This window comes from Heterocephalus glaber, unplaced genomic scaffold (genome assembly GCF_053883595.1).
Source record: "Heterocephalus glaber isolate CG9 unplaced genomic scaffold, H.glaber_assembly_v1.0 deba00000943, whole genome shotgun sequence".
Lineage (NCBI taxonomy): Eukaryota > Metazoa > Chordata > Mammalia > Rodentia > Bathyergidae > Heterocephalus > Heterocephalus glaber.
The window spans coordinates 6,411,960-6,425,569 of NW_028258175.1; the positions used below are offsets into that span (position 1 = coordinate 6,411,960).

General features: G+C 45.1%; 1 protein-coding gene across 3 annotated transcripts in view; it reads left to right on the forward strand.

Annotated features, from left to right (window-relative positions):
* The first annotated feature begins 501 nt into the window (after nucleotides 1-501).
* Usp31 (ubiquitin specific peptidase 31) overlaps nucleotides 502-13,610 on the forward strand; it is a 76,635-nt gene continuing 63,526 nt past the window's right edge. The window contains exon 1 of one of the 3 annotated variants that reach the window (XM_087209109.1): nucleotides 502-615. Coding sequence is in view for 2 of the 3 variants with exons in the window: in XM_087209107.1 (XP_087065233.1) it covers nucleotides 3,902-4,531 (630 nt within the window). In the remaining variant the exon portion in view is untranslated. Of the gene's footprint in view, nucleotides 616-3,763; nucleotides 4,532-13,610 lie in introns of those variants that run through there. The other 2 variants (XM_087209107.1, XM_087209106.1) reach the window with 2 other exon arrangements.

Genomic DNA, 13,610 nt, shown 5'->3' on the forward strand with positions numbered 1-13,610 from the left:
GGTACTGGGATTAGGGTGGTGCCAAACCAATCAGTGGACTGATTTAGTAATCACCCACCCTCAATCCCAGCATCACACAGTCTTGATTCAGCTGCCTATGACCACATGAGGCTTTGGGCGGACATCTAGACCTAAATCATAAAGAAAGGTAAACAACCAAATGAACTGGTATGGATTAAAGAATAACATAATTCATATACAAAGTACTATTTATCATCCAACATTTATAAAATGAATACATCAGAAAGAAAAATAGGCAGATGATATACACAGGTAACTCACGCTAGTAAAAAATCCAACTTGCTAATAAAAATGTACTGCTAGTTATTTTCTTGATTGCAAACCACAGAAACAGCACTGTTTAGTTGCAGCAACAAAGGAATTTATAGGAAGCCTATCAGGTTCACTCACAGAAAAAAACAGATCTGGAGAAACAGGCTTGGGCAGAAACCCAGTGAGGCAGACACTGGTAAGAACCTGCCACTAAAGCAGCCACCTTCCTGGCACTGTACACTACTGGAGGCCTCACTGTTGAAAATGTAGTTACCAGATTCACTCACTTGCTGCATTACCTCCAACTGAACTTGTGTCAACACTTCCAGAGCCAAAATCCAGGTAGGAGCATCTGCTTGGCCTTTCTTCCGTCCAAACAGTAATCAGGTTCAATCCTGGCTAGTTTCTGAGATTAGGCAAGATCAGGCATGTTCAGGGTGGTATGTATGTAGAGCAGTTGCCCTTTCTTAGTTCCACCTTTCTTGGTTCTAGCTAAGAGAGGTGGGAAGGGGAGCATCTTCTCCCCAATCCCTGCCCAGTTTTCATCATGGGAGCTTCAGTTGTCCTCCCTAATTCCATATACTTTTCATATAGGAAGTTAGTCAACTGAAAGACAGGCATGTGCTGTTCAATCTTATTCGTACATCAGCACATTAATATGCCATGTGAGCTTATCAAACTTCTTTTCATGTTTAATAAAGTATATTAATGCCTGTTTGCTACTTACCAGCAAAGAATGAGATAGTTGAATGCATTGCTGAATACACTAATATCCTCAAAAAATGAGAAGAAATAGGCATTACTCCTTTTACCAATTCTCAAGGAAATAGGTAATTTTCTCCAGATCTCTTAAGCGTTAAATAATGTTAACTTATTCATTCTCAGTCTTTATGAGATCCCAAGCATGGCAATGACATCTGGGTTATTGTTCAGTAAAATTTTCCAAAAAGGAAAAGGCTGTAAAACTCAACAGTATCTCAGGACAGGAAATGAGTGTTCCCTATTCATTGCAGGCTGAATAAAGCCTTTCAGGAAGTCAGCCTGACAATAGGTGTCAGGTATGAAATGTCAAGTACATCCTTAGACTGAAACCACTGGATATACTTAGGCTTCGGCCTAAGAATATAGCTGCAGGGATGGAGGAAACACACAGGCCATGTTGATACTCACTGCAGTTACTTCCATTTTTCCCCCTGTACCTTCCTTTCTCTCAGTGTAACAGAGAGCCAGTGGAAGAATGACCACTTTCTGGTGTTGTTTTGCAGTGCTGGGGATCAAACCCAAGGCCTTGCACACACTAGGGAAGTAATCTACCTCTGAGCTATATCCCTAGACTGAAGGTTTACTAGAGAAATTTGTTTGGAGTTAGCCTTAAAAGAATGACCATCTTCTAAGCTCTCCAACTCAAGACTCTTCAAACCTTTTTGGCCAAGCTGAATGGCTCCAGGGCCCCTTGGAAACCCGTAGGCCTAGAATCATAGGAAGGGCCAGACTATTAATGGAGTTCTCAGGAGTCCCACCTAAGAGTTCAGATATATATTTTTACTGTATATATTTTTTTTTTTTTTGGTATCGGGGATCGAACTTGGGTCCTTGTGCTTGCACAGCAGGTGTCGAAACCACTGAGCTAAATCCCCGGCCCTCAGATATATATTTTTAGATATACTGTTACCAAACAGTCCATCTGCAATATGATACTTACCTTACTGAGTACTCACTGAGGGCACGGGCGTCTTCTAGGTTGAAGTGAAGGTGACAGACTGGAAACTGAATTCCAGTGTGGTCAAGTCAGTGTCATGGCTGAAAGGTACCAAGAGAGCCAGTGGAAGGGATACCTTCTGGAGGGAATGGATGCCTAAGGTGAGACTTTAAGGATGAGAAGAGGTTAGCTATGTGAAGACGTTCAAGGAAAGAGGGATTGGAATGGACAAAGGCTTGGAGCAGCAAATGTGTGCAAAGGTTGAGTGCCATTGTGTTCATCTTTTAGCATGAAAAATCAGACCCCTTTCCTCTTGATGTCCAGATAAGCTCAAGGTGCAGCGAGGAATGGGTATTTTGAGTAGACTGTGGGAGTGGAAGTGATTTCAGGCCATGCAGAGCACCCTAGGGGTATCACCATAGTACCCTACTTTCTAGGGGATGGAAACCCAGAGACAAAGCTATTTACTGAAGTAGGAGTAAGGTGGCCTTCATGTTTTTTTAAAAAGGGAAGGGATCTCTCTTCCCTGATCTCTCCTTTCTGTAGTAAAAAGAACTGTTCTTTTTGCTCTGTTGGCAAAAAGAACATATAAAGAAGAGGCCACAAACTACTGTAGCCCTTTTGGGGTTGAAGGCAGTCCAAATACATAATGCCCCCCCAACTTTTCTAAGTGAAGTGACATTTAAAAATAGGATTTTCACCTTCTTTTAAAAATCAGATGATTTGGCATCCCCCATTCTCACATGGGAACAAGTGGCTAGAGCTGAGTGGCAGCCACTCTTTAGAAGAATGTTAATTTGAAGTTTGCTACTGTCTCTATCATTCCCTATATTTTTCCCAACACTGAGAGCCAAGTCACTTGAAATATTAATAGGTCAGCAGATGATGCTTCACCAGGATTCTTCATTGATTGTTATGACCTGTCTGGTCACCATGACAGTTGTGTGTCTGCGCCCTTTGGTGTAGAGGTCAAGTTTAGGGATTTGAATCAAACTTGGCTTTGAGTGAGGGTAATTTTGAAGGCATTGAATTGAAGATTAAAGATATTCCATGCTTGTCATAATATAAGGAACAAATAAATTCTAAGCATCCACTAAAAGTGTAAGATGACAGGCAGAAACCGTGTTGGTTTCATTCTTTGTAGTATTCCCAGGGTCTAACACAGTGCCTGGCACATAACAGGTGCTCTGTAACTGTTGAACGAATGAATGAATAAGGGGAGAGCTCAGAGGTGTTTTTAAGGCTGATCTGAAAAGGAAGGTAATTCTAATAACGTCGTTTCCCTGGGATCCCAAGGTGCAGCCTGGAAGAAAAACCCACAGGAATGTGCCAGGCTCTGTGACAGCCCTCGGGAAGTGTGCAGGCCATAGGATCTGCAATGTCCCTCAGAGACAGACGGAGCTCACTTGACCACAAAAGGAAACGGATATGTCCAGCAGCTCTGTCACCGTCTGGAAAAGGGATAATAGCTTGATTTCTGCACCTTCTTCGGATATCTTGCCATCCGATCAGCAAAGCCAGAGGGCCACAGCTGGGGGTCCGCTGTTCCGCTGCTTAGTGCTAGTAGACGAGCCCACACTAGACATGGCCTCTCTCAGGCTTCACGCCCCAGAACTGCCTCGCTAGCCTCCAGTCATTTGGTCTGGCTGGAAAGGCCGTTCCGTTCCCATAGTCAACATGGCGGCCGTTGTGGCTTCAGAGCGGGCCGGGAGGTGTCGGGAGGTGAGTCACGTGAGCTGCCCAGCTGGGCGGGCCGCGCGCGCGCGTGCCCGCCCGCCCCCTCGCTCGCTTGCTGGCTCCGCAGCGTTGTGAGGTGTGTGGGGCGTCAAGCACCCGGGCCCGGTGAGGCGCGGCGGAATGCGGCGGCGGCCGTGGCGGGGCCGCGGGCCAGGCGGGCGGTCGCGGTGATGCGCTTCGGCGGCCGCCGCCATGTCCAAGGTAACGGCGCCCGGGCCCGGGCCGCCTGTGGCTGCGGCGGCGGGCGGGAAGGAGAAGCGCTCCTTCAGCAAGCGGCTGTTCCGGAGCGGCCGCGCGGGTGGCGGCGGCGCGGGGGGCCCCGGGCCGGCCGCGCCCTCCTCGCCGTCCTCAGCGCGCTCGGTGGGCAGCTTCATGAGCCGTGTCCTCAAGACGCTGTCCACGCTCTCGCACCTTAGCTCCGAGGGCGCCGCCCCGGACCGCGGCGGCCTCCGCAGCTGCTTCCCGCCCGGGCCGGCCGCCGCGCCCACGCCGCCGCCCTGCCCGCCACCGCCCGCCTCGCCTGCCTCGCCCGCGCCGCCCGCCTGCGCCGCCGAGCCGGTGCCCGGCGTGGCGGGGCTCCGCAACCACGGCAACACGTGCTTCATGAACGCCACGCTGCAGTGCCTCAGCAACACCGAGCTCTTCGCCGAGTACCTGGCGCTGGGCCAGTACCGGGCGGGGCGGCCCGAGCCCTCGCCCGACCCCGAGCAGTCCGCGGGCCGCGGCGCGCAGGGCCAGGGCGAGGTCACCGAGCAGCTGGCGCACCTGGTGCGGGCCCTCTGGACCCTGGAGTACACCCCGCAGCACAGCCGCGACTTCAAGGTGAGCCCCTGCAGCGCCGGCCCGCCCGAGTCTTGCTGCCCTCCGCTTCACGCAGCCGGGCCCACTTCAGCATTGGATGCTCCGAAGGAGCTGGGACAGGTGCCCCGATTGTAAGGGAGGCTCATCCATCTGTCCATTCGTGTATCTATCCACGCACTGAACGTGTACTGAGAGCCCACTGCTTAAGCACTAGGTCCTGGGACAGGTGCCCTGAGCATAAAGGAGTCCTACCCATCCATTCATCCTTCTGTCCACTCCCCCATTCATTTATCCAGCTATCCATTCGTCCAGCGTGTATGGAGAGCCCGCTGCCTAAGCACCAGGTCCTGTGCTAAGCACTGGGGCATTGGATACTCAGGTCTGGGACAGATGCCCTGATTATAAGGGAGGCTCATTCATTCATTCGTTCATTCAACGTGTGTTTACTGAGAACCCATTAAGTACACGCCAGGGCCTGTGCTAGGTGTTGTGGAGGGATATTGCTGTGAGCAGGAAAGGCCCTGCCGTCATGGATCTTGCATTCTTGGGAGTGGGTATGATTAGCGGAGTGTTCAGCTAGGTTCAAATCCTGGTTTTGCCGCTTACTAGCGATGTGGCCCTAGGCGAGTTACTCAACCTCTTTGTGCCGTGGTGTTTTTTCACCTGGTGCCTACCTAATAGCAACCAAGTTGATACGTCAGGTTGGACACTGTCCCGTTTTTGACTTACAGATTGGTATACTTTCATAGGGTTCGTCCTGTGTGAAGTACTGTTGAGTCTTGAGTACCCCGTGTATTTGCTGCTTTTACCTTTGTTATTAAATACTTTAGTCAGTTAAGGAGGTAATACCAGGTAGTGGTTTGAAGAAAACCTGGCGATGTGATTGATGTGCTGGCAGGCTACTGTAAAGTCGGCGAGATGGTCCGTGGGCCTTTCTGTGCTGTCTGCTGGTGCAGCTATAAGGTAGTATGAGCAGAATGGTAAGCTGGGCCCGGTTGATGTAGGGCCTTTTCAAGTAGGCACTGAGGAATTGCAGTCTTGCTCTGAGCAGAAGGGAAAGATGGTTGGAGAGTGTCTAAGAGACTCTCTTGAGTGGGACATCGCTAGTGGTATTACATAAAGTGAAATCACACAGCAAGAAACTCAATTTCTTCTCTTTTTGGTGACATGGTTTGTTTGTTTTTTTTGTACCGGGGATCGAACTCGGACGTTGTGCTTGTGAGGCAGGCGGCAGAACCACTGAGGTAAATCCCCGCCCCAATTTTTTCTCTTTTTATCCTGACCCTGCCAGGAGAGTCTCAGTTTGACTTCAGCCTGTTTTTGACAAACCTCTGGCTCTTTCCTCCCCCCTTTTAAATAAAGAGAAAACAGACTTCAGATTTAGAGGCTTTGTTAGGCAACAGTAGCTGAATTTAATAAGGTTATGGTTTTATTGGCTTTTTTTTTTTACATTTGTCTATTTATGGCAAGTGGTACAGGCTTTCCATTGGTGCTATCAGGTTTCTTTCTTAGTAAATGTTTTGATTACAGCATAAAATGGTGATATGGTTGAGGAGTCTGCACTTGGTTAAGGCCTTGTTTTCTTGCTGAGGAGCAACACTGCCAGTGTGCACTTCTCCTCCTTTAATATTTTTTACTTTTATTTTATTTATGTTGCTCAACTCAAAGGAAAACATGGTTACTAACTGATCTTGAAAATTTGAATGAAAATACTTGACTGATATAAAAGCTGAAAAAAAGAAAGATCTCAAAATAAGAAAGTAAGAGAATAGCAATCAGTTTGCTACTGTGGCTCATTTTTGTTCCTCCTCCTCTTTGCATATAGTTATCTGTAAGCTACAGCAATTGAAAACTTTTTAAGGCCAGAGCCCAGGGTTAAATTTGGTTTTCTATTCTTATTCAAAATGTGAGAGTCAGTTTCTACAGCATCTCAGTGTGTGAACATTTCTGTTGCTCTTTATGAGGTTGTTTTCCCTTTTTTTTAATCCATTAAGTTAGGAGCAGAAATGGGTTAATAGTTCTAGAAGTGCAGGGACTGACTGATGTACATACTTTGGCAAGGTTGAATAGATTCTTAAAGGTAATTTTCATTGCTTTTTATGAGGTTGTGTTCACATTTTTATTTTTATCCATTAAGCTATGAACAGAAATGGGTCAATACTTCTAAAAGTACAGAGACATTAAAGGCATACTTTGCAAAGTTGAAGAAATTCGTAAAGGCCCCTTGTTTTTGTTTTTTTTTTGTTTTGGGTACCGAGGATCGAACTAGGGTCCTTGCACTTGCGCAGCAGGCAGCGAAACCACTGAGCTAAATCCCCAGCCTGTAAAGGCCCCTTGTTTTTAAATAAATAATGATTTTCTGAACTTTTTGTAGATTCACTCTGCATTCATTCATTCACTTTCCTTCATTCATTCACTTATGCATTTAGGAAAGAAAGAAAAATCCTTAATGTGAGTGCCTTAAGTAATAGAAATATTGAAGTGCTCACACAGTAGTCTGGAGGTAGGTAGCACTAAGGTGGTCCAGTGCTTACTGGGCCCAACAAGGACTGTGACCATTTCTGTGTTTCCATTGTGCATCCTATTACTGGCATTTTGTTCTCATGTTTGTCGCCTCATGATTGCCTGATAATGGCACCCTGCTTTTTCACAGGAAGGCAGAAGGTAATTAGGGAAATAAAAGTTCTTCCAGAAGCTCCCTGAGCAGGCTTCTGCTGACATCTCATTGGTAATCAGTTGGCTGCCAGGGAGGCGGAAAGGTGGCTATGTGGGTTGACTACCTTAGTAGAGGAGATGAGTAAAGAAGGGCCTACCCCTGAGGCAGCCTACCAGCGTGCCTCACCTACCTTGTATGTGTCAGGCATGGAAGACATTGAACCTGCTTATGAAGAGTGGAATCTAGTAGGATTTGGCAAGTTCCACAAGACAGCACTTCTTGCACTTTAATGTGTGCATAATTCACATAATGATCTTATTAAAAAGCATATTTGCGGACCGAGGATTTAGCTCAGTGGTTCCAACGCCTGCCTCGCAAGCGCAAGGTCCCGAGTTCAATCCCCAGTAGCAAAAAAAAAGCATATTTGAATTTGATAGAGATGAGGTGGCACTTTGAATAGCAGGCTCCAAGAATCAAGTAAAATATCACAAAAAAGGTGACTTTTGAGCAGTGTTCTGAAGGATGAATAGAAGTTTATGGGCAGGGGAGTGGTGGGGGTGGTATGAAAGGGCAAGTATTTGTTTGGAACAGTGAGATATTTAGTGGCTGGGTGCACCATGGAGAACCATGGAGGTACAGAAAACTTGGGAGAAGTGTGTGGTAAAGGCACTGTGAAGGGCCCTGTGGGCTGGTTTGGATTTTGTCCTCTGAAAGTTGAGAATCCAGAGCTGATTTTTAAGTAGGACACTGATATGATGAGTTGTTTTTTTTTCTTTTTCCTTTTCTTCACCCAGTTAGATAAGCCTGATGGGACTGTGGAGGATTGGTTACCTTTTTTCTGTTTGTTTTTTTTTTTCAAATATTTTATTACAGTCAAATATGATGGATATTATTTTGAGTGTAAAGAAAGTTGAAGGTGAATGTGAGGATTAGCTGTCACCACACCCTAGTGCTTGTTTGTGGCAGGTATTGTTTCATTTCAAAGCCCTTCACATTCAGGTAGCTCACATTCAGGCTCAGAACCCTGCTCTGTTCCGACTCCAGGCAGCCACCCCATTGGAATTGTCAACGTGATAAATTGGCAGAAGTACTAAAACCAATTTGCTATCTTGAGGTATTTGCCTTGAGTTCTAGAAAACACTCACTATGTCTTTGTGCTTTGTCATTTTAAAACTTGAAGTTATTAACACTTCTCAGTAACTTTTTTCAACTAGAATTCCTTCTTGCTTTCTGACCACATTGAGTTGAGTGTTAGGAGTTTGTCAGGTCTTTTGGTTTTGGATAGGCTAGGTGGTTGTTTAAGTTGGGCTTTCATTTCCATGAATGAAACAAGTTGACCGACTGTACCGTGATATGCTTTGAGAAACTGCCTAGCTGTAGTCTGTATCCTTTTTTCTTTTTATACAGGTATTTTTTCCTCCTGCTCTTAGAAAGCTGGTTCTCAGCCAGGGTACATTTGGCTCCTACCACCCCACTCCTCTGTGACCCTCCAGAACAGTTGTGTTTGAAGACATACTTGGTTGTCACAACTAGGGTGGGGGTGTTGCTGGCATTTGGCTGGTGGATTCCATGGATGCAATATAGCACCCCATTACCCCCAGTGAAGGGTTATTCAGCCCCAAAGGTCAATAGTGCTGAGATTGAGAAACTCTGCTGGGTGAATGTTTTGAGCCGCAGCGAGTTTCCCTTACTTTCCCAGCCTTTAGCATAGTTACCCTGTTACTTTGTCCTCTTTGTGTTTATATGTCTACAGCGGCATTTGATAAAACTGGGACTTGACCCTTCTTATCAATCAATTTTTAGTGAAACAGTGAAAGTAAATAAATCATTTTGAAATCTGAGTACTCATTGTGCCATCTGAAGTCCAAATCAGCTATGGCTTTAATTTTAATAGGAGCATAGATCCTCTAGGTTCTTACAGATGCTTTGTTATTTCTAATTTTCATTGACCTTTTGCAAGTAAAAAAATGTGATGCTCATCTTTTAAACAAGGAAGATGAATTGTATAGCAGTAATTTTCAAGCCATGCTCCCAAGGAACAGTTAGAAGGGAGTGATAAAAAGAACCATGGGGACTCCTTCGAAATTTGCAGTAAAACAAAATAATTGATAAGTAGAATTTTCTCTCCTATATTTTTTCCCTTGTACTTTAGTGCCTAGTAGGGCTTGTTAGTGAGACTTTTCAAAGTACAAAAGGAATAAATGTGTATAAATGAGTAGTGGCAAACAGCCTAGTGATTAGAGGAGTCCACTTGCTTAATTTCATGCCCTACTTTTGCATGGACTCACACTCGGGGGCTTTGATTTGCTGTAGACCTATGATATTAGTTTTCCAGGTTTGTATGAAGTATATTGATATTTCATAATATGTTCCACAAAGTACTACTGATGCACAGCCGAGTCCTAGTCCCCTGGTGGCTTTATCAGTACAACCATGGAAACAACAGGTCTCAGCATAAAACTGAGGCAGAGTCACATGTTGAAATGTGTAGCATTTTTTTCTTCTGAGACTGTAGTGCTGAATTGTAGTGAAAATAAGGTCATCTGCAGCTAGCTTCCTGTGTGTGCCATTGCTCCTCAGGCCCAGTACTTTTGGAAGTCTGTTTACTTGCAAATGTAAATATATATGAATATCTGTGGTAACGTTTGTGCTGATGTATGCAGCTTCTTATCAAGCTTAGACTCAACAATTTTAAATCTTCCAAGAGGACTACTTAGGGGATTAAAATACATAGGATAATTATGGAACTCCACATTTGCTGATTTTCTAGTTTGTTTTGTGCTGCTATAACAGAGTACCAAAGACTGAGCAATTTGTAAAGAAAAGAAATTTTAATTTTACAATTCTGGAGGCTGGGAAGTCCATGGCCCTACACCTCGTGAGTACCTTCTGCTTCATCATCCCTTGGCAGAAGATGGAAGACAGCAAGAGTGTTTGTCCTGGGGCTGGGAGGTGGAGAGGAAGAATGGAAGAGAGCCAAAGCTTTATCAGGAGTCTGCTCCCAAAGTAACTGACCTCCTCCTACACTAATGGCATAGTCCCTGAGGACGGAGCCCTCAGGACCCGGTCACCTGGGATTGGGGATTACGTTTCCAGCACGTGAACTTTGGGGGGACACCTTCAAAGCACAGCCACATTTACTGTACAGTTATTGTGTGTAAAGGGCTGGTTTTGGTGATGGGTTGTGAATAGAGGATTAAGTGAAGATTATGGGACAAGATTCTTGCCCCCATAGAACTTACCTGTTTATAAGGAAGCTATTTTAAATTGTACTGACAGAAAGGTCAGTGGGGGTTGAGAGAAGGGTGCGATTGCAAGTTGAAGTATAAGTAGAAGATTCGTTCATTTATCCTTTCATTCATTGTCAGCAACTAAGCTTCTACAAATTTGAATTCCTAATTCCATGTACTCCTAACACATGGTGCTAGTCATTGGGTATGTAGTGGTAAACAAAATGGTATGGTAAAGGTAAAAAAAAGAAAAGTCCTGATGGTTCTTTCCTTGATGGACTTTGTATTGTCATAGAGGAGACAGATACTAAGCAGTAAATGCTGATAAATATGAAATTAAAAAGTATAAGAGCTAAGAAGGAAAAAATAAAGTATATGAGAGAGACTAATGGGTGTGACCAGACTAATGGGGAATAAGATGAATATAAAAGGTTCTACAGTTAGAAAGAGCTGGGGGTGCATTTAAAAGTCTGCAGGCTTGCCTCCCAAGTGCAAGGACCCGAGTTCGATCCCCAGTACCAAAAATAAGTCTGCAGGCTTTGTTTGCAGCTTAGAGAACCAGGAGGAGAGTGAGATAGATGTGGCTGGAAAGGGGGAAGGGTCAGGCAGGCAGAGACCAAATCCTATGGGGTCTTCAGGCCACGGTAAGGGGTTTAGATCTTTTTCTAAGAGCAATGAGATGGCTGTTGCTGGTTTTCAGCAAAGTTCTAGCCGGATCTCACTAAAGCATGGAAGGGTCATTCTGGTGCTGAATAGTGAATAGAGTGCAAGTAGCGAGGCCACTCAGGAAGCCTTTGTGATAGGTTGAGTAAAAGTGGTGGTGGGTGGACATGGAGAAGGGGATGGGTTTGAGATATATCTCTGAGGTAGCCCCTTGGCAGGATTTGCTAAAGGCTTGATTTAGGAGAAGGCACTGAAGCCATGGGAGTTTCAGCAACAACTCCTGGTTTTTTGTCCTGAGCAACTCAGTGATTTCTGGAGCTGTGTATTTAATTGAGGAGAAGCAGTTTTGGAAGGATCAAGAGTCTAAGTTCAGATGTATTAAATGGGACACTCCTGAAATGCCTAGGACAATGTTGGATAAGGGAATCTAGAGTTCAGAAAATTGATACTGCTAGAGATAAACATTTGAGAATCATAAGCCTATCGATGGTGTTGAAAGCTGTGAGATACAGACCTAGAACAGGGTTTGAAAATAAATAAAGCATGGATAAACAGGGAGAAGAGAGCCAACATTCCAGCTTCCTGGGGAAATATTCTGAGCGAAGGCATGGTGATGGCATGGTGTAGGAACAAGAGCCTTGATTTGGAGTAGGAATTCTCAGCCTTGGCCCCATTCTAGGATGTTCTGCAGAAGCCCTAGCTTATATGCACTAGATATTGGTACTCGTCTTTTTCCATCTGATCACGACAATCAAAATATTGATCCAGATAGTGCCAAATGTCCCCCAGGAGGCAAAATTGCCTGTAGTTGAGAACCACTGATTTGAACAGAAAGGGAAATAAGTGTTGATGGCTGGGAGAGGAAAAGGGGCAAATTATGGGTGGCTTTGAAAATCTGTCACAACAGTTTAGCCTCGAAGCTGCAATCAGTAGTGGTGATTCATTTGAGGCTTCCTGAGTTGTGCAGAGACTGGTTTGGTAAAGCCAGTATTTTAGAAAAATGGATATGACAGTGATTAAAATGAATCAGACAGAGGAGAAAGTAAATCAGACAGGGAGAAAACCACCACAGGTGTGAAATAAGGAAAAGGAGGAGGAAAGGATGAATCCAAGAGACATTTTGCAGGATATCATAACATTAAGATTCCAAGACATGGAGTTGTAAAGGGAACACTAAGGTTTCAGGCCTGGGCAATGGAGAAATAATGGAGATAGGAATTGAGCAGTTGGAAGGGGAAGTGGTTTGTGGAGCACAGGAGAAAGGAGATTACGCATTGAATTTGAATATGTGGGGCTAGAGGTTATTGGATATGACTCCTCATCCCATGTAAAGAGAGTCTTAGTAGACAGTTGAAGGATGGTGCGATTTAGGACTAGCATAGAGATGATAAGTGAAGCAAGGGGCATATTGAGTGTATAGAGAAGGTCAGAAGCTCAAGATGAGGCCCTTGGGGAAAATAAAATTGCGAAGATGCAGGGCTGAGAGCACCTGTTGAAGGGGCATAGTCAAGGAGGTAGGAGGAAAACCAGGGAGGCAGTGATGAAACTAAGATTACTTTACAGTTTGTCAACCTGCTTTTAGCTCTGAGTACAGTGTTTGGCTGTAGAAATACTGATTTATACCTGTTAAGAATCAGATTCAGCTTGGTGTTTTGTAGACGCAATATGTACAGACTTAAGCCCACAGATTTATTGAGCGCATTCCCTGCATTAGTCTTATATTACAAGGTACTTGGGATAGGAGGATAAGTGAGGTCAACCATGCCCTCAAGAATTCAGGGTGTAGAAGGGAAGACAGGCGGGTAAAGAAATAACTGCAATAGAGAGGACACAAGAGTTATTTACAAAAGTGCAGGTACTATCCTGGGAGAGATCACCTAGGGAGGAATGGAGGAGTTCATGAGGGCCTGGAGAGATAACACCTGGACTATGTTCTGAAGCGTTTGGTGGGAATCCTCCAGGCGGATGAGGAAAGGTGGAAAAAGTCTAGTGTGGGCATAGGAGAGGGGTAGGATGGTGTTTGGTAGGATAGGCCCAGGCCCACTGGGTGATAATTTGGTTAGGGCTGGATCTGGAAGTCCTTGGGTGTCATATCAGAATAGCACCCCTCTGAGGGCAGCTACGGAATAATTTTAGACAGGACTGTGTGATTGTCTCTTTCTTTTACTTATTTTAAAACTGAATGATGAGTCAAAGGCTGGAGACATTGAGGATAGATGGTGTGATAAACTGTATTGTGAACTTGATTGACTTCACAGCTGCCCAGGGGATTAGTGAAATGTACTTACTACTGGTTATGGCTGGGTGGATCATGGAAGCATGACCTTGATTACTATGTATGGCTTCTGGCCCCTTCCTCTGTGGTGCTGTTCCCCTGCATGGCTTCCTGTCCACCATGAGCTAAGCAGCTTTGCTTGTCCATGCCCTCTGTCATGATGTTCCTGCTTTGGAGCCAGCCAGCCGTGTTCTGAAACCTCTGAAACTGTAAGCCAGATGAACTTCTCCCCTTCAAGTTCTGAGTATTATTTCGTCCAGTGACAAGAAAGTGGGT